General features: G+C 45.1%; 2 protein-coding genes across 3 annotated transcripts in view; one reads left to right on the plus strand and one right to left on the minus strand.

Annotated features, from left to right (window-relative positions):
• Nucleotides 1-23,610, plus strand: part of Kif24 (kinesin family member 24) — a 67,833-nt gene extending 44,223 nt beyond the window's left edge. Inside the window, exons 5-13 of the mRNA XM_050156118.1 lie at nt 566-781; nt 3,937-4,024; nt 9,062-9,183; nt 9,978-10,083; nt 12,620-12,691; nt 15,366-15,475; nt 18,080-20,224; nt 20,712-20,805; nt 21,485-23,610. Coding sequence (XP_050012075.1) covers nt 566-781; nt 3,937-4,024; nt 9,062-9,183; nt 9,978-10,083; nt 12,620-12,691; nt 15,366-15,475; nt 18,080-20,224; nt 20,712-20,805; nt 21,485-21,625 — 3,094 coding nt within the window. The 3' untranslated portion in view covers nt 21,626-23,610. The remainder of the gene's footprint in view (nt 1-565; nt 782-3,936; nt 4,025-9,061; nt 9,184-9,977; nt 10,084-12,619; nt 12,692-15,365; nt 15,476-18,079; nt 20,225-20,711; nt 20,806-21,484) is intronic.
• The window catches only part of Ubap1 (ubiquitin associated protein 1), a 31,254-nt gene continuing 27,313 nt past the window's right edge, over nt 23,609-27,549 (minus strand). For both annotated transcript variants that reach the window (XM_050156121.1, XM_050156123.1), the window contains 3 exons: nt 25,854-26,036; nt 25,164-25,265; nt 23,609-24,660 (listed from right to left, as the gene is read on the minus strand). In XM_050156121.1, coding sequence (XP_050012078.1) covers nt 24,520-24,660; nt 25,164-25,265; nt 25,854-26,036 — 426 coding nt within the window. In that variant the 3' untranslated portion in view covers nt 23,609-24,519. The remainder of the gene's footprint in view (nt 24,661-25,163; nt 25,266-25,853; nt 26,037-27,549) is intronic.

Below are 27,549 nucleotides of genomic sequence, written 5' to 3' on the forward strand. Positions count from 1 at the left end.
AAAAAAAAACAGGTTCAAGGTCAGCCTGGTCTATGGGGTGAACTCCAAGAGTTCTAGGCCAGCCTGGATTATGGTGATAAATGTCACAAAACAACAAAAGAAAAGCACAAAATACAAAAGGAAAGAAAAGAAGAGTCTTTAGGATACATCTAAGCATCTTATGTAGAATAGAAAGTTGGTGTTTGTTGCTGTGTGTGTGTGTGTGCATGCGTGTGTGTGCGTGTGTGTGTCATGGTGGGAATCAAACTCATGGCTTCCTATGTGCAAAGCAAGCATTCTACCAACTTAGCTGTATCTATAGCTCAAGTGCTGTTCAAAGTCCTTATTACCTTATATTCAATAGTTATCTTATATAGTATTATCAGTTCTGTAAAATAATTCCTTTAAGAAAACATACCTCAGTTTGAGGATGTTTTTACTTTTTGTGTTTTCATAATATAAGACTTCTTAATTATATGCTAGATTTCTTCAAGGATTCTATTTCTTCCTGACATTATTAAATGTCTCTATGTAAATTATCACTTCTTTAAATATTTATAAGTAATTCTAATTATTCTTCTCCCAGAGGCAATGCCACTTGCTTTGCATATGGACAAACAGGTGCTGGGAAAACCTATACCATGATAGGAACTCATCAAAACCCAGGATTATATGCTCTGGCCGCCAAAGATATCTTCAGGCAGCTGAAAGTATCCCAGCCAAAAAAGAACCTCTTTGTGTGGATCAGCTTCTATGAGATCTACTGTGGACAACTGTATGACCTCCTCAATAGAAGAAAACGGTACTAGATAAGAGTCAGAAGCTGTTGATCTCTACATCATTCTGTTTGAGCCAGAGCTCCACGGAATCACTCTGGTCACGTGACTTTAATGATAGGCATTTTTGTGAAATGACAGTCTCTTGCATAGGAAGTTCTTTCTTCCCCTTTCTTGTGTTTTCTGTTTTGAGGCTGTCTACAGGCTGTGTAGTCCTGTCTGCTATAAAACTTTCTGTTTTGCCTGGGCAGCTTTGGACTTGTGATCATCCTGACTCTCCTTCCCAAGTGATAAAATTAAAGACTTTTGCCGCAGTGCTTAGCTCGATACATATTTTTTAAACTGTTAATTCAGCTAGGGAAAAATGTAAATTAGCCATCAGTTAATATGTTTTTGGTGCTGGGGGTTGAACCTAGAACCTCACACGTTTGCAGTCACTCTGCCCCTGGGCTACAGCTTCAACTTCCATTGATGTTTCTAAAAGAATAACATCTTAGTACACACCAAGACTCCTCCCCTTTTTCCTGTGATAATTTCAGAATGTCAGGAAATCAACATTTATTTAAATATTTCCCTTTAAATGTTAGAGTTAATTTAAAACAGTTTTCTGAAATTGTCAAAAAATGCCTTTTTTCTTCACATTCAACTTTTTTTAGCTTTATTTTTATTTTATTTATGTGGGTATTTAGCCTACCTATATGCCTTTGTACTACATACATGTTTGGTACTGTGGAGGCTGGAAGAGGGCATCAGAATCCCTGAAACTGCAGTTACAAACAGTTTCCATGTGAGTGCTGGAAACCAGCCTGAGTCCTCCGGAAGAGTAGCCAATGCTCTTAAATTACGTTTTAATTTCTTTATTTTGTGGGCGTATGTATATGTATGTAAGTGTGCATGTGACATGATGGGGGTGTGGAGGTCAAAGAATAACTTCAGGAGTCATTTCTCTTCTGTCTCTATTTTAGTGTGGGTCTAAGGCAGTGCCTCTCAACCTTCCTGATGTGGCAGTCCTTTAATATGTGGTGACCCCCAACCATAACATTATTTTTGTTGCTACTTCATAACTGTAATTTTGCTATTGTTATGAACTGTAATGTAAAGATCTGTTTTCCGATGGTCTTAGGTGAACCCTGTGAGAGAGTGCTTCAGCACTCTTCCCAAAGGGTCTCTGTTCTAAGGGATGGAACTCAGATGATCAGGTTTGGTGGTGGAGCTGTCCCACTGTCCCACCTTCAGCTATTTGTGGGTTTTTTTTTTTTTTTTTTTTTTTTTTTTTTTTTTTTTTTTTTTTGAGACAGGGTTTCTCTGTGTAACAGCTCTAGCTGTCCTGGAAGTCAATTCATAGACCAGGCTCGCAGAGATCCTCCTGCCTCTGCCTCCCAAGTGCTGGGATTAAAGGCGTGCGCCATCACCGCCTGGCTACCTTCAACTTTTAATTGTTATCAGCCTTCAGCTTACTGCTTTTATAAAAGTAATCTAGAAGTGTATCAGTATGCCTATTACGTGTTTCTAGAATAAAGTTTTGTTAGGGTGGGAACATGTGACTTAAACTGGACAGCAAGCAACAGAGTTGTGAAGCTGGAGCATAGGAAGGTGAGAGGGAGGTCAGAAGGTAAAGGATTGTCACCAGAGTGAACTACACCCGATACTCGAGTGGAAAGTTAAGTGTGGCGGAAGGCTAGGAATTCTGGACCAGCACCACAGCAAAGGTGTGCAAGCCTGTGGAGTCCAGTGTGACATTCAAGTTCGTGTGCTGTAGGCAAGCAGTGGAGTAGGGTGTCAGACAGTTCCTGTGCAGTTAGGAGACCGTGGGTCTTACTGATAGGAAAGGCTCCAGCAGGGAGGACACTAGGGTATTGAGTGGCGTGACTGAAGAAGCCAGCAGGTGCACTGTTACCATCCCAACAAGTAGGTATGCCCGTGTGTCCCAGTTGAGAGAAAATACAGTGTTCAGGGTCCATCTCTGAAACACAGCTGTCAAACTGTGCTACTCAGTGAATTTTTGGGCAAGAGTTACTGTCCTCAGTCCCCATCTTTGTAATGGTGTTTAAACCTCCATTTAGCTCAATTAAGGCTTTTCTTTCAACCCCAAGAACCCTCCTTAAAAGCCCTTTCCAAGCTGAGGCTGTAGCTGGGTGGTAGAACACTAAACCTGACATGTGTAAGGCCCTGAATTCAATCCTCAGTATAAAAAGAAAGAAAGAAAAAATTTACCCAGGCAAGGCAGCACAGACCTGTAATGCCAGTGCTCAGCAGACAAGATAAGAGGATCACAGTTTCAAAGCCAGCCTGAACTACACAGTGAGACTTTGCCTCATCTCCTGATCCCCCAAAGCTCTGTCATAATGCCTATTTCTTTTAAGTAAAAGTCACTGTTGTGCATATAATCCTGTGCCTGCGTGTTTGTGTGTGTGTTCTTATGCAGAAACAAAATATCCAGCTTTGTCAGAATATAATTCTTTAATGAATTATCTAAATGACCACCCTATACATTGTATCCTTTCACAAGTTGGAGGCCAGCTTGAATTACATAGTGAGGCCCTGTCTCAAACAAAACAAAAATATATATCAGGACTCCTTCTGTTACAAATTTTAAAAAAATAACCCCACCCTACTGTATTTAGGGAAATCATTGGCTCAGATAAGTTGGAAGGCTAGGAAGGCTTCAGGAATATTCTGCTCCATTGCTCAGGGATAATGACACGGTTGCTTTGCATCTCTCTGCCCTACCTCCCCTCCATTTGTTACCTTCATTGTGGAGCTAGTTCTTTGTCGATACAGAATGGCTGCTGCTGCTCTGGGGACCACATGTTTTCTCCCCACAAGAGAGAAGAGGAGAGCAGCTAACAGTTAGAGGCTAGAGCTGTAGTTGATTAGACAGCAAAGATCCTGAATCCTCCTTTGCACTGGTTACTAGCCAGGATTGTGCTGTTCTTGGTTTGGAATATGTATGGATTTTATGCTCATTCTTTTGATTTTAATCAAAGATACTGATTTGTTTACAACAAGGAAGGAGCACCACGGTAGTCTGAAGCTGACCTTAGGAAGGTAGGGCTGGGGAGGGGAAGCAGATACATCCCATCCTAATGGCAAAACCACTGTGTAAAGACTCCTAGAATGTTTTGGGAAAGCAAGGTACAACCCAGTGTCTGTCATACCAACCACAGCTTTTCATCTGCAGGCTCTTCGCAAGAGAAGATAGCAAGCATGTGGTGCAGATAGCTGGCCTTCGAGAGCTGCAAGTGGACAGTGTGGAGCTCCTCCTGCAGGTACTTCATCCCTCTCCTTACACCCACAGCAGCCTCAACCCAGGGTAAACACTTCATTTTGCTTCCTAGCAAGTATGATGGCTCAGATAAATGTTGAGGGCAGTGATGCCACACACCTTTGTAAAATGTGAGCCACCTTTTGAAGATAACTTGTTTCTCTATAGTGCCCTTGAGTGTAGGAGGCAGGGCATGTTGCAGAAATGAATGCATGGCAGAGATGCTCTTGGGCCATTCTCAAAGACTGTGATTGTATTTTATGTTTCAGTGGGCTTAGGAGAAAGCTGCTAGAGGCAAGTGTTCTTAATTTGAATAAAATTTTAATAAGGAATACTTTCACATGCTCTCAAAATCCAAAGAATTAGAAAATACCTTTTCCATTCCCTTTTCCCAAAGCAACTAATTTTATTAGTTTTTGTGTATCCTTCCAAAGGAATTTTGAAAGTCTGCTTCTTTATTAAAAGTTATCCATTTGCTATAATAAACATAATATTTTTCTTAAGATTTATTTATTATATATACAGTGTTTTGCCTGAATGGTCATCTTCATGCCAGAAGAGGGCACCAGATCTCAGTACAGGTGGTTGTGAGCCACCATGTGGGATTGAACTCAGGACCTGGAAGAGCAGCCAGTGTTCTTAACCACTGAGCCATCTCTCCAGCCTAAACATAATATTTGTTCACTGTTAAATCTAAACATTGCAGAAATATATAAAATGGTAGAAAGTAAGAGCCCTTTTACTATCCTTAGCACATACACTGTCTCTGTGATATACAATATTAATCGATTATTGTTTTTTCTTGTTCAAATTTATTGATTTATGTACAAATATATTTCTTTTGTTTGTCTGTTTCAAGACAGGGTTTCTCTCTGAACCTTTGGCTGTCCCAGAACTCACTCAGTAGACCAAGCTGACCTCGAACTCACAGAGATCCACCTGCCTCTGCCTCTGAAGTGCTAGGATTACAGGCATGCGCCACCACCACCCAGCAGCATTGTCTTATCCTAAAGTATTGTTCCTTAAAAAAGCATGAAGGTTTTTGTTTGTTAACTTGGTTTTTGTTTGTTGGCTTGTTATTGTTTTATTGCCATTGATCCCCCTAGTCTATAAAACTACAATCAGAAAGATATCAGAGATCCAGGTGGAAAGTTAACATAAATTATGGATACCTGACACAGTTACTCTCATAAACATTCATTGACTTGAAACCACAGCACTTGCCTACTTGAATGTTACACCTATACTCTCTCAGATGTCGGTGTTCATACCCAACTCAGGTATCACCCATGTGTTTGTTAAAGTGTCATCTTTAAGTGGTACCCTCAGAGAACCCTCACACTCACTCCAGCACGGCTACCTGATACTGCCTGCACAACTGGCAGCTTCGTTTTTCAAACAGGATTCTTTCTTTCAGAAATTTGTCCTTCAAGGTCTTTCTGGCTACCTGACCTCAGCAGTGCAGACACCAGGACTACTCTGCCCTTATGAAAACTAACTGCCTTGACATATTGCCCATATTTGGACTCGAGATTTTTTTTTTATTGTTATTCTTTAAAAGACTGTTTAGGGAAACTGGAGAGGTGATTTACAGGTTAAGACTGCTCTTCCAGCAGTGGTGGCACGCGCCTCTAATCCCAGCATTCAGGTGACAAAGGCAGGCGGATCTCTGTGAGTTCAAGGCCAGTGTGGTCTACAGAGCTAGTGCCAGGACAGGCTCCAAAGCTACAGAGAAACCCTGTCTTGAAAAAGGAAAAAGAACTTAAGAAAAAAGACTTTAGTTTAATTTACTTTATGCTTTACCTGCACGTGTATGCGATGGGGACTGCGACTGGTCCTGTGCAAGAGGAGCACTGTTTCCATCTGCCGGTCAGCAGTCAGAGATCCCTGACTTAAATCATTCTGATAGCTTTTTATATTGTTTAAGATTTATTTTTGGGGATAGAGAGATGACTTAGTGGTTAAGAGCACTGATTGCTCTTTCAGAGGACCTGGGTTCAATTCCCAGCACCCAGATGGCACCTCACACCTGTCTGTAACTCCAGTTCCAGAGGTTCTGACACCTTCACACAGACATACATGCAGGCAAAACACCAATGCACACAAAATAAAAATAAAATTTCTTTTAAAATAATTTTTATTTATGTTTGTGTTTGTGTGAATGTATGCCATGTGAGTGCAGATGGAAGAGGCCAGAAAGCATCAGTACCTTGGAACTACAGTTATGGAGAATGGTAGCTCCCCGCCCCTCTCTGGATAGACGCTGGGAACCAAACTCGATTCTCTTCAAGAGCAGCAAACATTCTTAGCCACTGAGCCATCTCTATAGCCCAATAGCTACTTATATAATCACAGGTTTTTATTCTCAAGAGTTGTGATACCTGCTCATGTTTTTATCATTGCCTTGTCTATAAAAATCCTACAAGAAGATGCATCCTTAGGTGACTCTCACTTGGGTGTGGACGGTAGAGACTGAACAGTATCACTACTGCTCAGACAAGGATGGCATGCACATCAGGTGTTTGCTGTGCTTTGACCTTTGTGTAGGAAGGCTTGGTGGTTAAAGTCTTATGGCCAGACACAGTGGGGCGCTGTGGCTCTCCTTCCCATTCCCACTCCCCCTTCTTTTCTTTTTTGATGTGGACTGAGGAGCCTATGGCATCTGTAACAATTTATAAAGCTATATTTCCCATGAAATTCTGAAGGCAACCATTCATTTTGGAAATTTATATATATAGATGTTAGTTCTTTCTGTCTTTGTAAAGTTACTATGTGAGCTTACCATGTCCTGGTCATGGTCTTGTGTGCTCTACCACCACCCAGCGCTTGGTGCTTTTTAATGGCACTACTCTGTTTAATAACCCACCCTCCTTGTTCACAGCTTTCAGCTCACTCCTTTTCTAGCCAGATTATATGTTTTTAAAATCCCCTGCTCTTTGTTTCTGATCATTATTATAAATCTAGCTGAAAACAGTGGTAACTTCTACAGCTTGGACACTATGCTTTCTTGAACCTTCAAGTCAAATTAGCCAATCATCTTTAAATTCAGCTTCTGCAAAGTTTCTGGGCATGAACAAAATATAGACGAATTCTTTGCCAAAATAAATGACTTCTAGTCTTCTTCCAGTGGTGTGCTTGTGAGACGACAGTCTCCTGCCTGCATTCCTGTCAGTGTTCTGGTCCTCTCAGTTCCCACCACAGTCATGCTGTAAAGACTCTACTTATAGCGTTCTAGGGCTTCAGTCTAATTCATCTCCACAGACTCCTTTTTTTTTCTTTTCTTTTCATTTTTCTTTCTTTCTCTTTCTTTCTTTCTTTCTTTCTTTCTTTCTTTCTTTCTTTCTTTCTTTCTTTCTTTCTTTCGGTAGAGCCTCACTATGTAGACCAGGCTGGCCTTGAACTCTCAGAAGTCTGCCTGCCTCTGCCTCCCAAGTGCTGAGATTAAGAGTGAGAAATTCTTTTTGTTTTTTGAAACAGGACCTCAAGTGTATCAGATTGGTTTCTGCCGAGCTTACCATGTAACCTAGGATGGCCTTAGACTTCCTGATCCTCTTACCTTTGCCTTCTAAGGGCTAGGACTGTGGGGTGTGCAGTGTTGGGTTCAAAACCAAGGCTTAGCACAAGCACTCTACCAATCTTACCAGCTTAACTGTATTCCCAGCCCAGAAATTATTTTTAATTAGTTTTTTTTAAAAAAAAAAAGGTGCACACGCCTTTAATCCTAGCAGAGGCAGAAGCAGGCAGGCAGAGGCAGGCAGATCTCTGTAAGTTCAAGGCCAGCTTGGTATACAAGAGCTAGTTCCAGGACAGGTTCAAAAGAAAAAGAAAGAAAATTAAAGCCCCTGCCCCTACTTGATATTTTGAAGCTTGTTGAATTTGATTGTCAATATTTGGACTCTTAATGTAGAAAACCTGACTATGTTCAACGTGATATAAATTAAAATTCTGAGAGACTGGGGAAGGAGATGAGCTAGGATTTTCTTACTCTTAATCCACTGTGAAATAAACAAGTTTATCTGAAGTGCTCACAGTGTGGGCACATGGTAGAAACCACACAGACGCTGGAGTCAGATATTCTGAATGTGGGCTTTGGCTCCACCACATGACAGTTATTTGTCTATAAGAAGCCGCCTTTGAATTTGTTTCTCAACAGTAAATTTGGCATAGTAATTATTCTTGTCATATTAGACTATTATGAGGATTCTTTCAAATAATGATTAATTTTTTTTTTATTCTTTGTAATCAGTACTTCTCTCTCTGTCCAAAATCATGGTGGCAGAGCTTGTGCCATGGCACAAACCTATGACCTCAGTACTTGGGAGGCAGAGTAAGGAATATGCCTAGTTGGAAGCCATCGGCTACATTGTGAGAGCCTGTCTGAATTTTTTTTTTAAATGAGGGTAACACATGTTCATATATATGATTATATTTTCATTGCTTGGAGGCTGGAGGCCTGAGACTTCTCCCATCCTCCACTCCTTTGTGACCAAAAGATCCTAGTTAGTCTTGACTTCCAGGCAGAGGTCAGAGAGTACTGGTGTCAAGGGGAGTTACAGGCACATGAAATAACTCATTTCCCTCTTCCTGAACATCAGGTTTGGCTTCCTCCATCCCTGCATCCTGGTAGAGCAGGTGGATGTGATCAGTCATTCTGTGATGTATTTCTGTCCTTTACTCCAGTCACTAAGATAGATGAAAGGCTCTAAGACCTTGCTCTGGAGCCAAGTTTTTGCCCTGGGGATCTTGGTTAGGCTAAGATCCATCAAAGATATTAAAAAGAGTGCATAAGATTAAGAAGTAAATTAGCTCTTGAGCCATTGACTGTTCTCCCACAAGATTAGTATTCCACATTGTTCTCACTGTTGTTGGTACTTACTCTGTATGATTTAGTGTCTGGGCACACTTCCACCTGGACACCGAACACTGCAGTGTGCTAACAAAATTACATGCCTGGTCTCTGCTGCTTACTTAGCCAACTTTCCAGAGCCAGAGGACCTTGTTTTCTCCCAGAGGAAAGCCATCATGTGCATTTTATTTTTAGGTGATCTTAAAGGGCAGCAAGGAGCGCAGCACTGGGGCCACTGGTGTCAATGCAGATTCCTCTCGATCCCATGCTATCATCCAAATTCAGATCAAAGATTCAGCCAAGAGCACATTTGGCAGGTGAGCTGGAGCTACACTGAGCATTGCATTGTCTGCCTTTCCATATGTAACTTTGAAATATACATGCTCAAAATGGGACACTCTGCCACTGTGGATCTTCATTGCATGGATATAGAGTAAGTGTTGTTAACCCTGAAATAAATCATTGTATAAAGCGCCATCAGTTGATTAACCATGAAGTAATGACCTATTGTTGGTCAACCCGAAGTTATTAAAAGGGACATCGATTACTTCTAACGTGAAACACAGTATCAGCAGAGAAACAGCAAGGAATGCACCTCGGAGAGCTTGCAGGCCATAAATGAGGGTGGGGGAATCCATTCTTCTTCGAAGAAGATGTAAGACAATTGGATACATTCATTGCTTTTTTGGTGCTGTCTTAGCAAACTCTGCCACGCTGATGGATGAGCCTGTCTCACCTCTGAGTAATGAGTCATTCTCTTCTTTTTCATCCTTTCTTGTTAGAAAACAGCCAATAAAACTTTCTATTTAATTATCTAAGTAGTCACCTAACTGATTTGCATTATGGTCACTTACCCTTGTGGGGAAATGCTTTATTAATTTCAGTCATACTTCCTCATAACTAGCAGAGCCAATGGAAATGTTTTAGTGAGCAGTGCTGGCTCCAGCTGACACATCAGAATCTTGTGATGTTTTTGGAAGACTAACAATAATGCCCTTTATTTCCTGAGGATAAGCCTTGCTCCTTTTCTTCCTGAGGTCACAAAATGTCACTAATACGGAAATAAACCAAAATCCCAAAGAAGTCGTTCCTGCTGTGTCTTTTTTTCTAGGATCTCTTTCATTGATCTGGCTGGCAGTGAGAGAGCAGCAGATGCCAGGGACTCAGACAGACAGACAAAGATGGAAGGCGCGGAAATAAATCAGAGTCTTCTGGCTGTGAGTTGTTTGTTTGGAATCTAAAAATCCTTTTTTTTTTTCCAAAGAGATTTTACCCTAATATGAAGCCAGTTGGTGAGTCTGGTAGAATCAGAAGGGCAACAAACACACAGGCTGTCCCCTGACAGTGGGCGTCCTGAGCGGGGCTGCAAGTGCAGGGCAGCCTCTCCACAGTGCTGGGCTGTTCTTCTGTCTGCCCTTGCCTCTTTTCCTCATTCCCTACCAGTTAGACAGAGAAATGTTTCTACAGTTGCTAAATAGTTGAGAAAGCTTTTTCTCTTGCTCCCTAAAATTTAAAGTATACTTGAAGGATGCAAGCGTAAAAAGTAGTATATCTTTCAGTTGCTTGTCACTCAGTTTCAATAGTTGAAAAACTACCAGGGCCAGGAAGGTGGCTGTGCAGTTAAAGGTGCTTGCTGCTTAGCCTGACATCTGGGACCCACATGGTAGGAAAATAGCAAACTCCTTTGAGCTGTCCTCTGTCCTCTATGTTGTGCACCGTGACACACATGCCATGACATGTGCGCACACACACGGATAATAATAGTATTAAAAGAAAAATAAAGGAGATGGTAGTGTGAAGCAATTGCTCAGTACTTGGGTTTCTACTGCTCTGATAGAAACACCATGACCAAAAGCAATTTGGAGAGGTGGATTTATTTGGCCTACAGGTTATAGTCCATCTTCAGGGGAAACCAAGACAGGAGCTCCTCAGGCAGGAACCTGGAGGTAGAGACCGTGGAGGTACACTGTTTACTAGCTTGCTCAAACTACTTTCTTACACAACCCAGGACTACCTGCCTAGAGATGGGATTATCCACACAGTGCTCTGGGCCCTCCCACATCACTCATTAATGAAGAAAATGCCCTACTGATTTGTTGTTAGGCCAGTCTGTTGGAGGCATTTTCTCAGTTGAGATTCCTCTTCCCGGATAGTTCTAACAGTTAGAGCTAGAGTCTAGCTTGTGTCAAATTGACAAAAACCAAACAGGACAGTACAATTCCTTCTCTGCTGCTCAATTTCTCTTTCCCATCAGTTTATATCCAAATTTGCACTTGAATTTATTCCTATAGGTGTACGTGTATGAGAGAGGGACAAGAAGCTTCGGTGTGTTCTCTCCCTGAGCACGTCAGTTGTTGTGAGGAGGGAAACAATAGGTCAGCCAGGTTTACCTCACATAAGCCTGGACTTTGGACCCAGGCTGGTCTCCTGGGTTTATCAATTTCACCATGGACTCAGCTAATCTAGAATCAGCCTCTGAATGTAGGGTCCTTAGCAAGATAGCACAGGATAGTGTTTTCCCGTTGTTGCTTGGTTTTACTTATTGAACAGGAAACAACAGGACATTTGACTTTCTTTTAGGAATTTCCTGAGTGTGGTTTGTTTGCCTCTTTGCTTGTTTGTTTGTGACAGGGTTTCTCTTTGTAGCTTTGGAGGCTGTCCTAGACCTATAAGACCAGGCTGGCCTCGAACTCACAGAGATTCACCTGTCTCTGCCTCCCAAATGCTGCGATTAAAGGCATGCACCGAGATGCCGGGCGATGGTGGCGCACGCCTTTAATCCCAGCACTCGGGAGGCAGAGGCAGGCGGATCTCTGTGAGTTCGAGACCAGCCTGGTCTACAGAGCTAGTGCCAGGACAGGCTCCAAAGCCACAGAGAAACCCTGCCTCCAAAAACGAAAGAAAGAAAAGAAAGAAAGAAAGAAAGAAAGAAAGAAAGAAAGAAAGAAAGAAAGAAAGAAAGAAAGAAAGAAAGGAAAGAAAGAAAGAAAGAAAGAAAGAAAGAAAGAAAGAGAAGAAAGGAAAGAAAGGCAGGCATGCACCACCCCTGCCCGGCAAGATTTCTTTTATTGTTTTATTTATATGTGTGTGTGATGTGTGCCACAATGTTTGGGTGTCTGAAGAGGACAGGAGAGGGTGTTAGATACCCTTGAGCTGGATGGAGCTAACGAGTGGTTGTGAGCTGCCCTGTGTGGGTACTAGGTACCCAACTCTGTCCTCTGGAAGAGCAGCCAGCACTCTGATTTTTCGGGACGGGGTTTCTCTGTGTAGCCCTGCCTGTCCTGGAACTTGAAGACCAGCCTGGCCTCAAATTCACAGAGCTCCACCTTCCTCTGCTCCCGAGTGCTGGGATTAAAGGTGTACACCACTGCTGATCAGCAAGCAGCCAGCACTTAACTGCTGACTGCTTTTATTTAAGAAAACTAAGCTTCCCAGCCTGGAGAGATGACTCAAGGTTAAGAGCACTGGCTGCTCTTCCAGAGGATTAGTGTTCAATTCCGAGCACCCACATGGTGGCTCACAGCTGTCTGAAACTCCAGTCCCAGGGGATTCGATGCCTTTTTCTGGCCTGTGTGGGCACTAGACACACACGATACACCGAAATACATATAGCCAAAACACTCATATATATAAAATAAAAATAAACTTTAAAAGAGAAAGAAACTTCTTACGGATGCAGTGTTTGACTGTCCCCCACATTTTTTTTTGGTCATATTGATATATTGATAAGTTGTTTATTCTCCCACTTTACAGCTGAAAGAATGTATTCGAGCACTGGACCAGGAACACACCCATACGCCTTTTAGGCAAAGCAAATTGACCCAGGTAACGTTAAACAAAAGCCTTGAGTTTATTCTGGTTCACTCATTGTTCCTTCCTCCATTACTTTGTTAATTTAGTCAAGTATCCACTACTAGCAAGACGTGATGCTAAACACAGTGGGGAGACAGAATTTAGGCGTCATTTTCCTTCCAGGAGCTCTCAGTGTCCTCAGAGGTATATGCAGCACCAGGACAGCTGTAGTGCTAAGAAGGTGCAGGGCTCTTCTTACCGCCTGCTGTACTTTCATTCTGTTCTGTGATAAAGATACTCTGTCCGGTTCAGTTCTCCACTGAGGAGAGTCACTGCAGGGACCCAGAAACTATGGAGCATTGTCACTTACTGGCTCGCTCCCAGACCTGTGTTTAGGTGAGTTTTCCATAAACCAGGACCACCTGCCCAATGGTGCAGTTCATGTACCTGGGGCCTCCTACCTCAGTTAACAAGTCACCTACGCACAGGCAGATCTGATCTGAGAAATCCCTTAATTAAGACTCCCTTCTGGCCTGGTGGTGGTGCACACTTCTAATCCCAGCACTCCGGAAGTAGAGGCAGGTGGATCTCTGTGAGTTCAAGGCCAGCCTGATCTACAGAGCGAGTTCCAAGACAGACAGAGCAGTTAACAAGAGAAACCCTGTCTCTCCTTTTCTGATGACTCGGCTGTATCAGGTTGACAAAGCTAACCAGGATACCACCTTTCAATGTTCTTCCAGTGTGAAGAACCTTACTGCAGGGGTGGTGGTATCTTCCCGAAGCTACTCAAGATCCTGAGGCAGGAGGATTGCTTGAGCCCAGTGAGATCAGTCTGGGCAACATAATGAGATCCTGTCTGTCCACCCCCTGACCAACAAAACAATGGGAATATGCCGGCGGGGTAGCTCAGTGGTAGCACTTGCCTGATATGCCCCAGATCCTAGGTTTAATTCTCAATACTGGGAAAAATTTAGTAGGGTTACTGAGTCTTGAACTTGGTATCCTCCTGCCTCAGTCTTCTGAGCAGGATTACAGACCCACACTACCAGACCCAGTCATGTGTATTCTGAGTAATACATATAAAGAAACCTTTTACTTTCCGTTGTCATGAAAATGACTGAAAGGCACCAGGTCTCTGAGCTGCAGAGGAGCAGCGTGGGGAAGGATTTGCCTAGGAGGAAATAGATGTGAAAGTTGTTGTGTTGTCTTGAGCTCCTTTCAACCTTAGGTCCTGTACACAGTGGAAGATAGAGTGGGTGTGGGGAGGGCAGGAGGAAGACCTCGGATGAGAACTCTCAGTAGTCAGAACTAGTGCTCTCTGCACTGAATGTGACTTCTCTCTTTCATTATGTGTATGTGTGTGTACAGATGGGAATGTAGCGGAGTGAGTTTAGGTGCCTGCAGAGTCTAGAAGAAGGCACTGCATCACAGAGGGTTATGAACTACCTAATATAGGTGCTGAGACTGAGACCCTTGGAAGAGCACAAAGCGCTCCTAACCACTGAGCTATCTTTCCAGCCCTGAGTGTTTCTGCTCAAACACAATTTAACCAGAAACTCAGGATACCATTCCTGACTCTGACATTTAACTTTTTGTTTTTAAATAAGTTTTTATCCCCAGAAAACATACTTCTACTTTTAAAAAAGAATGTCAATAATTTATATAGAATAGAGCCAGGCATGGTGGCACACATCTTTAATCCTAGCACTCAGGAGACAGAGGCAGACAGATTTCTATGAATTCAAGGCCAGCCTGGTAGTGAGTTTTTGGCAAGCCAGGGGTTCATAGGGAGATCTTATTGCCACTTAGGGAAAAAAATAGTAGAAGTTAACGGGTACCCTAAAATCTAATCAGGTTGACAATTAAAGTTAACTATCAGCGTGTGTAAGGGAGGTTCCCACTTCTGGACCTTAACCTGGGCACATTTTCACCAGACTTTCTTAAGCTTATGTACTAAAATGCTGGGTTTTCCTTTTTAAACTATTTTCCTTTATATTCATTTGTGTGCAGGGCTGTGTATGAGCATGAGTTAGTTGTATGTATCTTCACCCATGTACAGTCAGAGGCCTGAAGACCTCAACGTCTGTCACTTCCTTTCCACCTTTTCCTGTGAGATATGATCTTTCATTGGACCTGGAGGAAGGCTGGTAGCCAGCAGCTCCCATCAACCCTCCCGTCCCCACTGCTCAGCAGCTCTGGCTTTTTACATGAGGGAATGTGAACTCCTGTCCTCATGCAGGTTCTTACCCACTGAGCTGTCTCCTCAGCACCATAAATGTTAGTTTTTTCTAGTTGTTTATTTGTGTTTCTCTGATTACTAGTAAGTACCTTTTGCTTTGTTTATTAGTTATTTGCATTTCTTATTCCTTCTTTTTTTAGATTTATTTTTATTCATGTGTATGTCTTGTCTCCATATATGTTTATGCTATGCACCATATGTGCGCCTACAGAGACCAGAAGAGGACCTCAGATCCCCTGGAACTGAAGTTATATTATAGATAGTTGTGAACCACCATATGGCTGCTGGGAATTGAATCCTGATCCTCTGCAAGAGCAGCCAGAGCTCTTAACTACTGAACCATCTCCCCAATCTAATGTGTTTCTTTTGTAAAATGTCTTTTGTGAACAGAGAAAGCTATGGCCAGCATCTTCATACATAAGTAATCAATATGCCCATTATTCATTGGCCTGTCTCTTGGTTTGACAGGTCCTGAAGGACTCTTTCATTGGCAATGCCAAAACTTGCATGATCGCCAACATCTCACCAAGCCACATAGCCACAGAACACACACTGAATACCTTGCGTTATGCTGACCGGTAAGTTGGCTATAGGATGTCAAGTTGTGCCAGACATGGTGGCACAAGCCTTCAGTCCCTGTAATTGGGATGCAGAAGCAGGCAGATCTCTGTGAGTTCGAGGACAGCAAGGGCTATACAGTTAAACCCTGTCTTGAAAAACCAAAAAAGAAAAAAATGTCAGATTGTGTGTGGGGGTCACTTGTGTTTTTGCACATGGCTCTCAAACATACAGTGATCTGACATTGAACTCCACAGCTGTCTTCTTGGAGCTACTATACTAGCATTTAAAAAAATACGATCAATGAACCCACTTTTGTGGTGTGACAAGGGAAAGATGGCACATGTGCCATTCATGAATCGATGCCTTCGTAGCTTCTCAGTGTCCACGAGGAATGGCATATTAACCTAGTGTGTGCGCTCGAGTAAACTTTTCTCTCCGCTGACCTCTGCGCTGTTTGTAGGAACATGTACATTCAGAAAGGACCAGTCCGGACCTGTCACTAAAGATAAAGGCCCAAAGAAGGGGAGGAACTTCCCAAAGAATTACTAAAAGTTGGTGGCAGAGGTAGCACCTCTTTAAGAAAAATTGCAGGAGGTGTGGGGGTGGGGATATGTGGAAGTCAGAAGACGACTTCTGGTAGTCAGTACCCTACCATATATGGGCCTCAGGCCAAACTCAGATTGTCAGGCTTAGCAGCAAGTGCCTTTGCCCACTGAACCATCTCACTGGTTTTAAAGCCAGCACCCATTAACTGCTTGGCAGGCTTCTCTCTGAAGGGACTTTGGTATCTAACAGCATCCCTCCTACCTCTACGTACAGTTAGTCTCTTACAGAAGCAAGAACATGTTATAAAAAGGTTTTGCCTGTGTGCATGTATATATATGCACACCATGTATTCCTGTTCCACCAGAAGTCAGAAGGCATCAGATCACCTAAAACTGGAGTTACAGAGGGTTGTGAGCTACCCTGTGGGTTTTGGGGACCAAACTTGTAAGATCCTCTGCAAAAGCAGCAAGTACTCTTAAACTCTGAGCTATCTCTCCAGCCCCCGGAAGTAAGAACATTGTTGATTGTCATCACTGAGAGAGGTGCTACTGGCATCTAGTGGGTAAAAACCACAGATGTTGCTAAACATCTCCCAATACACAGAGCTTCTAAAATAAAGAATTTTACCCAGTTAGATTGTCAGTAGTACTAAGTTAGGGGATACTGGGAATACATGTCATCTTTCCCTTAGTGGAGCTAGCACAATCTGCGGATCTTTAGGTTTGGGGTTTTTGTTTGTTTGGTTGGTTGGTTTTTTTTGTTTTTTTTGGTTTTTTTTTTTTTTTTTTTTTTTTTTTTTTTTTTTTTTTGTANTTTTTTTTTTTTTTTTTTTTTTTTTTTTTTTTTTTTTTGATTTTTCAAGACAGGGTTTCTCTGTAGCTTTGGAGCCTGTCCTGGAACTAGCTCTTGTAGACCAGGCTGGCCTCGAACTGACAGAGATCCGCCTGCCTCTGCCTCTGGAGTGCTGGGATTAAAGGTGTGTGCCACCACTGCCTGGTTTAGGTTTGTAAATCTGACCAGCAGATTTAGGGGAATTCACCTTCTCAGAGAAGCCCAGCATTGTGCTGTCTTTGGGACTCCAGCTAAAGAGTAGACATGAGTTCCTATGGCCTATGTTCAGGAGCCATGGTAGGCCCTGCATGAACATAGCATGATTCTGATTCCTAGCTTGTCCCTCAAGTGGGGACATGCTATCTTCTCAGAAGGCACTGTTCCTTTAGTTCAAGTGCAGTAGGGAACACATGTTAAAGGGGAATGTACCTTTTCCTCTTATTCTCTCCTGTACCAGGCTTTTTCTTTTGGTCCACCAACCAACCAGCTCCCAAATCATGACACAGACTTCTTAGTTACAAAAGCTCGGCCTCAGGTTAGGCTCATTTCTTGTTAGCCTTTACAACTTCACCTGTTTCTCTTCATCTACATTTTGCCGCAGGACTGTTCACCTTTTTTCTGTCTGTATATCTTACTTTCCTGCTGTCTCCAAGGATGACTGGCTGGCGGCTGCCTGACTTCTGGCCCTGGGTGTCTCCCTCTCTTTCTCCTTCTCTCCTGAGCCTAGATTTCTCCTCGTATTTATTCTCTTTGTCTGCCAGTCCTGCCTATCCCTCTCCTGCCTAGCTATTGGCCGTTCAGCTTTTTTTAAGGCAATCAGGTGCCTTAGGCAGGCAGGGTGAAACAAATGCAGCACATCTGTACATAGACAGATGTCACAGACCATCACATAAACAAACAACACATCTTTGCCTAGTTAAAAGAGTATTCCAAGCTGGGCGGTGGTAGCGCACGCCTTTAATCCCAGCACTCGGGAGGCAGAGGCAGGCGGATCTCTCTGAGTTCGAGACCAGCCTGGTCTACAGAGCTAGTTCCAGGACAGGCTCCAAAGCCACAGAGAAACCCTGTCTCGAAAAAGCAGAAAATAAATAAATTTAAAAAAGAGTATTCCATAAAACTCTCCTAAAGAAAGAGCTCACCCACCGTCTTTGCCATGCTTTCCTTTGCTGTTTCAATTCCCTGAGATCTGTAGGAAAGGACTCACAGACGGAATACATAGTTAACGTTAACTGGTTATATTGCAGGGTGAAGGAACTAAAGAAAGGCGTTAAGTGCTGGACTTCAGCCACCAGTCGAAGTCGGGCATCTGCAAACTCCTCTCCAAAACGAATTCAGAGCTCCCCTGTTGCCCTGCCAGGGGACAAATGCTCCCCAAAAAAAGTTAAACTGGGACTTCAGCAGTCAGTTGTTGTGGCCCCAAGCCCCACAAGAGTTAAAGCCCACCCTTTGGCCAGCCATGCTCCCAATATCCCCTTTGCCTCTGAACCTAAAACCCCCAGTAAAAGGGATAGCTCCCTAGGGAGTCCTGTCCCAGAGTGGGACGCAAAGCCTAGCCTTTGGAAAGGAACTGTGAGGTCTGGCCATTTGATCAAAAAGGGAGTAGAAGAGTCAGCAGCGTTGTGCTCTGAGAAAAGTCAAGTTGGCAACAAGACTGCCATTGTGTGGGAAAGCAGGGCCTCGGGCCCCAGAGAAGGCGTACTGCGTCTCAGGATGCCTGCCAGAGGGAAGAAGGTACAGCCGGTGCAGCCAGTGCAGAAGCAGCTACTGTCCCGAGCTCAGCTTCCTGGCAACCGCCACCACTTAGAAACCAGTCAGGACAGCAAGGTGGGCACATCTGCCAGGCTTGCCCCTGAAGCTTGGACAAACCCCCTTCCCCAGCAGAAGGAAAGGGAGGAACATTTGCGATTTTACCACCAGCAGTTTCAGCAGCCACCACTCCTCAAGCAGAAGCTAAAATACCAGCCACTAGAAAGGCTTTTATGTCAGCATAGGCCCTCCGAAGGTCAGCTCCCAAATGAGACCGTTTCTCCCCTCCACTCTAATCCTGAGAGCCATGATGGAGCCCAGGCTGAGGACCTGGACGACAGTGATTTCAGTGAGGATTCTTTCTCACACGTGCAGAGGAGCACCTTGGAGAAGAGCAGAAGCTCTTTCTTCCTTCATCAGAACAAGGTGCACAGCCCTGAGGAGCAGGGGACAGAAAGGCAGCAATGTTTGCGCTTCAGCTCCCAGACGGATGGTGACGAGGGAGGAACTGACAGCTGGGTGTGTTCCAGAGGCCCCATCATAAGCCACAGAAGAGGAGCACTCAGCCAGAGCCACAGCCCAAGTAAGGTGTGCTCAGACTGGAGCAAGGAGGAAGACTCTGCTTCCTCAGGACCTTCCCCCAAGGACGACTTGGCCCAAAAGCCACCCTCCTCACAGATAGATTTTGTGCATCACCAAGAAATGGGTGGAGCTCAAGCCTCTGACATTAGACCTGAGGCCTTCAGAAGTGAGGTTCCTGGGCAGGCTGAGAGCAGCTTGCCATCCCCAGAAAATGAGCTGTCTTTGCCACTATCCCCAGATGAAAGAGCTGTCAGTGACGACAGAGTGACTCAGGCAGCAGGAACAGTGGACAGCAGTGCTCTGTCCCAAGAAGACTCTAGAGAGCAGTTATATATGGGCTCTGCGAATGCTTCTGGACTCATGGCTCCTCTCACTATGTCCCTCTTGGAGACACCCAGTCAGGACTCTTCTTCCTTGGAGCAGATTGCCCAGGACAGAGCTGAGCATAGTCTCCTGACTGAGATCATAGGAGGGCCCACAGTGGAGCACACAGTACCCCCTTACAATCAGGAGGCTGCCTTGCCAGTATCTTCAGCAACTGCGCTCCTGTGGCTGTCCTCATCTCCCCCTGACAATCGGCCTAGTGGTGATCTTCCAGCTCTTTCCCCATCACCCATCCGTCAGCACTCACCTGACAAACTGCCCCATAGGGAGGCCTGCCGGAGCAGAAGGCCTGTGCGCGTGGCCCAGAGTCACGTGGGTGGTGATCCCTACGGTGACAGTGCTGAGGAGACTGGACTGGGGGGCTCCTTGTCATTCCCTCGGAAGCCCTGCTCTATCACACATGCTGGAGCACCCTGTTCTACACCCTTGCTCACCTCATGTACAGCAAGTAGTGATGTAGCTGGCGGTCCCTGGGCCCAGGACAGAAAACATCCTGCAGGGTTTAGCTGGCAGGAGCTTGTTTCCTCCACAGATTCCATCAAGCCCTCTTACGAGGACATCTTGTGGCTCAAGCACAGGCCAATCTCAAAGTGCTTAGCATCAGACTCTCCTGTGGTCCCCAGCTGTTCTCTCAAGGCCTCAGGGACCCTCTGTCCACTTACGCTGGAGCAGGCACAGTAAGTTGGGCTTTGTTCTTAAGCCCCTCAACATCCCATGTCCTTTCCAGTTTGCTTGCCTCTTCGGTGGGCAGAATTGCTGCTCCTGCTGTGTTCTCTAATTAGTCATCAGAGTCTGACCAAAGGTAGATATTCAGCTTTTAGCCCTGACCTGCTTTGGTCCTGGACTTCCCCTCACCTACCCCGCCCCAAGTAGAAATAAGAACAAACCTTGTACCATATTCCCCAGCTGTCACAGCTTGATAGCCTCTTTCAGGGAATCCATGGGAAACAGGCAGCCCCTGAGAAGCAGCTGGGGAAGCAGGGACAAGATACTTCCTGTATCATATGGGTACTCCCTAATCCCTTGACTAGTTCTGAGAACAGAACAGAGGAGAAAGCAAGGAGTAGCCAGCTGACCTTACCATACTGGGCAGAGGCTCAATTTCCAAAGGCTGTCCCTGAGTATGGGAAACCAGAAAGGTCAGTTTCTTCCACATGTTCCTAGGCAGGTGATCATCCGTGCACACCAGGAACAGCTGGATGAAATGGCTGAGCTGGACTTCAAGGAGGAGACCTTAATAACCCAGATGGATTCTAATGTAAGTAGAATAGCCACACGTGCTATTGACAAGTAGCTTGTGGTTTGTTTGAGGGTCAGGTTTGCTGCGGTATTCATGACAAAGTTCTGCTGTTGTGCACTAACTGTTGAGGCCTTGTGGCCCTCAGAGGGTCAGGGTAGAGGTGGGAGATGGTGCTACACTGCTCACTACCAAGCAAGATGGTTTCCAGCCATTCTGCCTTCCTAAGGATATGCTGGGGTTGCCTCCCTGTGATTACTGTAGCATGACTATCTTGCTGCTTACAACCTGCAGACACAAAACCCTGTTTGTAACCACCCCTTTGCAGAATACAGCCTCCATTTATAAAGTGTCTCCAATGCAGGGAAGGGGGCCCTACCCAAAGCCATAGAAACTTTTAAGGTTTTCCCCTGAGAAGAGGGACTTGGGTTTTAAAATGTTCCTTCAAGAAGATGGACTAGGGGGCTGGAGAGAAGGCTCAGCAGTTAAGAGCACTCATTGCTCTTGTAGAGGACCAGGTCCTAGCACCCAGTGTGACTCACAACCATTCAAACTCCAGGCCCAGTCACCAAGTACATACATGGTATGTAGACAAAACATTCATACACATTAAAAGAAAAACTATACAAAAAAAAAAATAGACTGGAAAAGACGAAGGGTCATCAAGATTTAACACCTCCACTGTCTTTTTTCTTCTCAGGATTTTGAAGATTTCGTGACCCAGCTGGATGAACTCATGGCTTTGAAGTCTAAGTGCATCCAGAGTCTGAGAAGCCAGCTCCAGCTGTACCTCACCTGCCACAGGCCAGCTGCAGCTCCCAAGAGAACCGTGCGGTCTTAGAAGGGCTCACCTCGGGTAGACATTGCCGTGCTCTCTGGAGCTGGAAAAGGCTCTGCCAAGGCCTTCCTGCAGACGGCCACTCCCTGTCCTACTTCTAGCTTCATTCTAGCCATACATGACCTTGGATGGCCACACTACTCAGGGACTGACCTCATCTTACCTCGGTTCCAACTATAGGACCCCCTGTGAGAAAGGACCAGGTTGAAGACCTTCATGTCCCCTTCTGTTTGGGGCTCAAGAGTATCTGTTGACCTGTGTCGTCTGTAGGAACATATTTGGTCTAACTGTACATGTCCCTAAGTTTGAGGATGAAATCGGGGTGTTCACTGGTAACCTGGAAATCAGAGGTCAGAGGTTAGGACCACATGCTGAGCCAACAGCCTTATTCCTGACTTATGTGCCAGCATTGGTGCCAGCCAGGCACTTGGGTGAGCTTCTTCCTCCCCACCAGAGTGGAAATGTAGTTCTGGAAAATATAAACTGGCAACTGTTGATGCCTTAAGAGTACAATTGGGCTGGGGTAGGCTTTATGCTTACAGTGCCCCTCCCTGAAACCCTGGTTTGACTTAGAGGATGCTGCTGCTGATGGCACGTTCTTCTCATTCACTTTTTGCTAAAACAGCCAGTCTGTGGACAGTTCCTACTAGTCCTCACTCCCAATCCTCTGAGTGATTGGACAGGCTAGAGGGTCTCAGGCAAGTCCATTGCCTAGGCTTGACTCTTCTGGGCCAGCCACACTTGAGGACCTTTGCTATGGGTGTCTTGGCACTGAGTGTACTCAACAGTCTAAACCTTCTAATACAGGAACAAACATACTGTGCTCTTTAAATGAATTCTTGTTGTTATTACTATGTGTAGGCCAGATGTTATTAGGTACCCACAATCCTCTGCTGTTTCACTGTTGATTTAGCTAATTAGCCAAGTTCCATGGGTCCTCCTGTCTTGGAGCTCTCTATGTGGACCAGCTCACAGGGATCCCCCTGCCTCTGCCCCCCCAAGTGCTGGGATTAAAGGTGTGCACCAGTACCCCCAGCTGCTCAAGCCTCCTGCATGGGTGCTGGAGATCCAACTCCAGTGCTCATGCTTTCACCTTAAGCACTTTATTAATGAACCATCTGTCACCTTAACAGAAAGGACCTCAAGGAAAACAGAGCCTCCAAGAGTCGGTTAGTTTTGGAGTTCACCTGAGATTCATGTGTCACAGCCTAGGCCCAGAAGCCACTACCACATGAATTTAACAACCCATAAGGAAGTTTTAAGAGTTACATGTAAAAGGCCAAGATAAACCAGATATGGCATTGCTCACTTATAATTTCAGCATCTGGGAGGGTGAGGCAGGAGGACCTTGAAACCAACTTGGGCTACAGTGAGATCTGGCTCTATTTAAAAGGCATTCAAAAGGGCTGAAAGGCTCTATAGTGGGCCCCAGGCAGTGCCTGAACTAGCCATCAGAGGGCAGCCTGTTCCTAGCTTGTAACTGTACAGCACATCCTCACATTGCCACTAAAACCCATGCCCAGCAAGAGCCCCAAAAGGATGTGGGATTTTACTAAAGAGCTAAAAAACTCTAGGAATTAGTTCTGTCAGCTACACCAGTGCCACTGAGAGCTGTGGAAGCACTTACCTCTGCCTGTGGCTGTAGGCATGGTGGCATCCTAGGCAAAGGGACAGAGCTTCACCTGTCTCTGCCTCCCAAGTACTCCCAAGCAGGACTTTTTATTTTTTAAAGAGCACCTTGAAGCCTCATCTGCCCTTCCTCCACTTCGGCAAGAAGACATATGCCCTTGGTCCAGAGACTGCACTAGATCAGATTTAAAGAGATCTTTGAGTCTCTATTTGTATACCAAAAAACCAGAGAAGACATGGTCCAAAAGGTATGGGTGGGGAGAGTGTACTGAAATGTGGGCCAGAAATGACCATGCCACCTACAGCCATCCTAACTCAAGCTGTTTTTTGAAATAAAGACGTTAAGGCAGCACAGCAAACCTTTTAGGATTTTATTAGTAGTTCTCTGAAGAATCAAAATAGTTAGCAAATTATTTTAGATTCAAGACTGTATTATATCTTTAATGGTGTAGAACATAATACAAACAAACCCAAGAGTGGTTTCTATGCCTAGGTGTTACTCATTGTGTCGTCCTAAAGCAGGGCTGGAGGAGGCTGTTTAAGAACTGGGGTTAGTGCTGAGTGACTAGTCGTGGCCTGTTTTCTCAGTGAGCTGAGAAGGGGCAATGATTACTCAAACTGCCAACAGCTTCCTAGCACAGGGGCTCCAATGCCCTGGGCAGTAGAAGATTGTGTCTAATCCACAAGAAACAGTCTGGACAGGGACACATGGGACTGCCTAGCAGAAGACTTTGTCCCATGAGGAAAAGTGCATCTTTTGTACCGCAGAGACATTCCAGAACCAGTGTAACACTAAGGACTGCTGGGGGACGTGGGCCCCTGGAAGAACCTCTCGCTTGTATTCGACTCGGGTTGGAGTTCAGTCTGCCTGTGGTGTGGCAGAGAGGAAAGCATCTAGCCCCCAAACAGCAGTATGCCCCTCCTCTTCTTCCCACTCCTCTTGGGAGCCAGGCCAGGTTTTGGCTGAGGAAATAAGAGACCCCAGAAAGATCCAAGTGTTCTTTCTGACAGGCCAATGTGGGAAGGACACTTCTCAAAATACAGATATGTTTAATATTGAAGGAGCCAGCAGGGCATTTGTATGCCCAAGTCTTCCTACTTTCCCCCAGCTCGGGCCTGGGCTCACAGAGACTAGCAAATGTCATCTCCACATCTGGCCTAATCCCCAAAGAAAATCTGGAAGCATGTCCCTTCTTGCCCACGAGTGAGCTGTGCAGGGCCTCCTGGGGGATGGTGGTGCTGTGGCAGGGCCATGGCAGGGCCTGGTCTCAGCTGGCTCCAGCCCGGGCCATGAGGTCTTCCAAAGCATTGTCCTGGTTGTTGTTGTGTAATAGCAAAACTTCCTTAATGTCTTTCAGTTCAAAGCCCATTTCCTTAAACTTGCTCATCAACTGAAGAAACTCCATCATCTATGGGATAAAGAGGAACACATTTTTAAAAAGGGTCCAGCCACACAGAGCAGCTGAATGTAGAGGCATCCGGTAGGAGGAGGACCTGTATCCCTCAGAGTCTTGTGGATCTTTCTAAAGTTCCCCAGAGGTGGGCTGTGGAGCCCAGCCCCAACTCACTTGCTAACCTCTGAAAGAGTCCCACTGCCCCATGTGAATATTCCCACCAAGACAGTACTGAACCCCTAAAGGTTGCTCTTTAGGTGGAGGGGAAGGCAAAAATGCTAGCAATGGCCCAAGCCATCCAAAAGCCTGGCTTTTAGCCTAACTCAATTTTTCCTTCCTATCACTGGGAGTCAGCTCCTTGCTTCATCTGTAGTATGGAAGGGTCCATTTTGTCTGGGCACAAGGGATTCTGTCTTTAACTGCTTCTGCCTGCAGTCACTGGTAAGGAAAGGTAATAGAGGACCCAGGGAGAGCACAAGGACAGATAGCTCTGTCCCAGAAATGGTAAAGGTTCCTACCTTCTCTTCTGAACACTGGTGCATTTCCAGAGCCTCCTCCACTAAAAGAGGGTCAAAGCCCTTCTCACAAAGCTGTCCATGTGCAAAGAGATAGTCGAGAATCTAAGAAAAGAAACAAAGTTTGAGCTCCTACTGCTACTCCTGTACTGGGAGTTCTAGACCATCTCTGAATTCAGCTCCCTCCACTTCCCGAGTCATCAGATCCTGGGCGGTCATTACTTGGTAAACACACTGGCACACCCCTCTAGAAATGAACAGCCACTTCCCAAAGGAGGTGCTGTCACAGCTGACCCAACTCCCAGAATGTCAACTCAGCACTCAGGGTAGGATGATAGTCCTCTAAAATTAAACACTTATGTCAGAAAAATGTCCCCAAAGTAGAAGACTATAGCACACTATTCATAACTTCCTGTACAGCCATGACAAAAGTTTCTGGAGGTAAGGTGGGAACAGTAACCACACCTATATGGCAGAGACGAATGGCCCTGAGTCCAATGGGGGCCTCAGCTACTTCAGTTCCAAGCAGCCTGGGTTGGCTACACAAGTCCTACTGCTGAGCTTCCAGCTTCCCTGTCAACAGCCCAGGGGAGGAGCCTGAAGCTGCAAGCACTCTAGGACAGACAGGCAGATCACAACTGTGACTTGAGGCCACCATGCTCCACCACCCACACCTTGCATACTAGCACCTACCTGTTCAATATTCTCTCCTTTCTTCTTCATGGCTCTCAGGACACAATCATATGAGTAGCCCATGTTGACTACTGTCTCTACACACTGCCGCTCACTCGGAGACAGTGCCTGCAGTTCCAAATAGGCTTGGGGACAGCTGGGCATGTTGGGCACTTGTGACACTGAGAAATTTAGAGGGGTGACCTAGTAATAAAGCAAGATCAAAAACAAGATGAGCTGAGGCCTAGGTTACTGACCAGGCATTGTGGGGTGGGAAGAAGAGAGGTACCAAGTACCAGACAAGGAGAAAAGCTGGGGGGCACCTCCAGCCCTTGGAGCCCTTACCCACAGCCCCTACATGTGAAAATACAGACAGCATATGCTGCTGCATGCCCCGATCCCTGTGACTTAAAAAGTAGTTCAGAGTGTGAACCTACCTACAGGATTAATGTTGGAACAGGCTATGCATTTTCTCCCTAGCACTCCATCAGCCTTAAGGGTCTTTCCCACTCTGGACCTGACTCTGTCCTAGCCTCACCCCTGCTTATCACTGGTCTGGGCTTCCTATGCACAGTCAGTGCAGGCCTCAGGATTTTGAGGGCACTTACCGTTGCCCCACACAACACACTCCCTTCATTTTCTGCTAACAATGCTGTCCTCTGGAGCCAAGGCAGGAATATTTGCCACACTAGGCTGGACTCCTGGCCACAGCATACTTACACTGGCTACAAGCCGTTTTGCTGCCTGCCACTGGAGCTCCCTAGTTCTCATCTGACTGGTTACATCTCTGATAATGAAACCTAAGGTACAAGGGCAACTCAGCTCACTCCCAGAACAATTCACCATGGGAACAAAATCCCAAGTTGTTCGTGGTAGTTTGGCTCCCAAGAAGCAAAGAAAACATGTTATTTTTCCTAGTTTTCTTTTTCTATTGGGTAGAATTAAGGCAATATACAGTCCTCTGTCCTAAAACAAGTTCTGCTATAACCAGATGTTCTCAAACTCTGCTGGGGAAAGCCAGGAAGACCACAGGCCTTGTAGACTAGCAGCTTCCACTGAAATACCACCCATAACATACTCTAAAGCGTCCATTTCCAGGGACTTCAGCAAGGTGCAGGCGCCATCCTCATAAATCAATCTAGCCCCTTTGCAGACTCAAGACTCTAGGAGGCTGGCTCCAAAGCACCAGCTCCTCAAACAACAAAAGCAGATCTCACATGAGCCCGGCCAGGAAGCCAAAAGCCAGGACTATTCTAATAGGTGTATCTCTCCCTTTAAACAGCTCCAAGAGCTGGGAGTGGTGGCGCACACCTTTAATCCCAGTTACTCGGGAGGCAGAGGTAGGCAGATTTCTGTGAGTTCGAGGCCAGTCTGGTCTACAGTGAGTTTCAGGATTGCTGCAGCTACATAGAGAAACCCTGTCTCAAAACAAAACAAAAAAATAACAAAAACATCTCTAGAAAGTACTTTTGGAGTGTGTGCAGTCCTCTAATACACTGTGCTTTTGGAACTGTTATTCCCTTCAGGTAAATGTGGCTATATGGAAAGCCTGATAAAATTCTTTGTTCTAGTTACACATCTAGGGACCGAGTCTTTGGGAGTTTGGGAGTATTAAAATACAAACCCAGGTCACTGGTTAAGAGCGCTTGTTGGTCTTGCAGAAGACCTGAGTTTGGGTCCCAGCATCCACACAGTGGCTCACAACTGTCCGTAACTC

The sequence above is a fragment of the Alexandromys fortis genome, unplaced genomic scaffold, assembly GCF_014885135.2.
Source record: "Alexandromys fortis isolate MF-2015 unplaced genomic scaffold, M_Fortis_MF-2015_v1.1 scaffold_92, whole genome shotgun sequence".
NCBI lineage: Eukaryota > Metazoa > Chordata > Mammalia > Rodentia > Cricetidae > Alexandromys > Alexandromys fortis.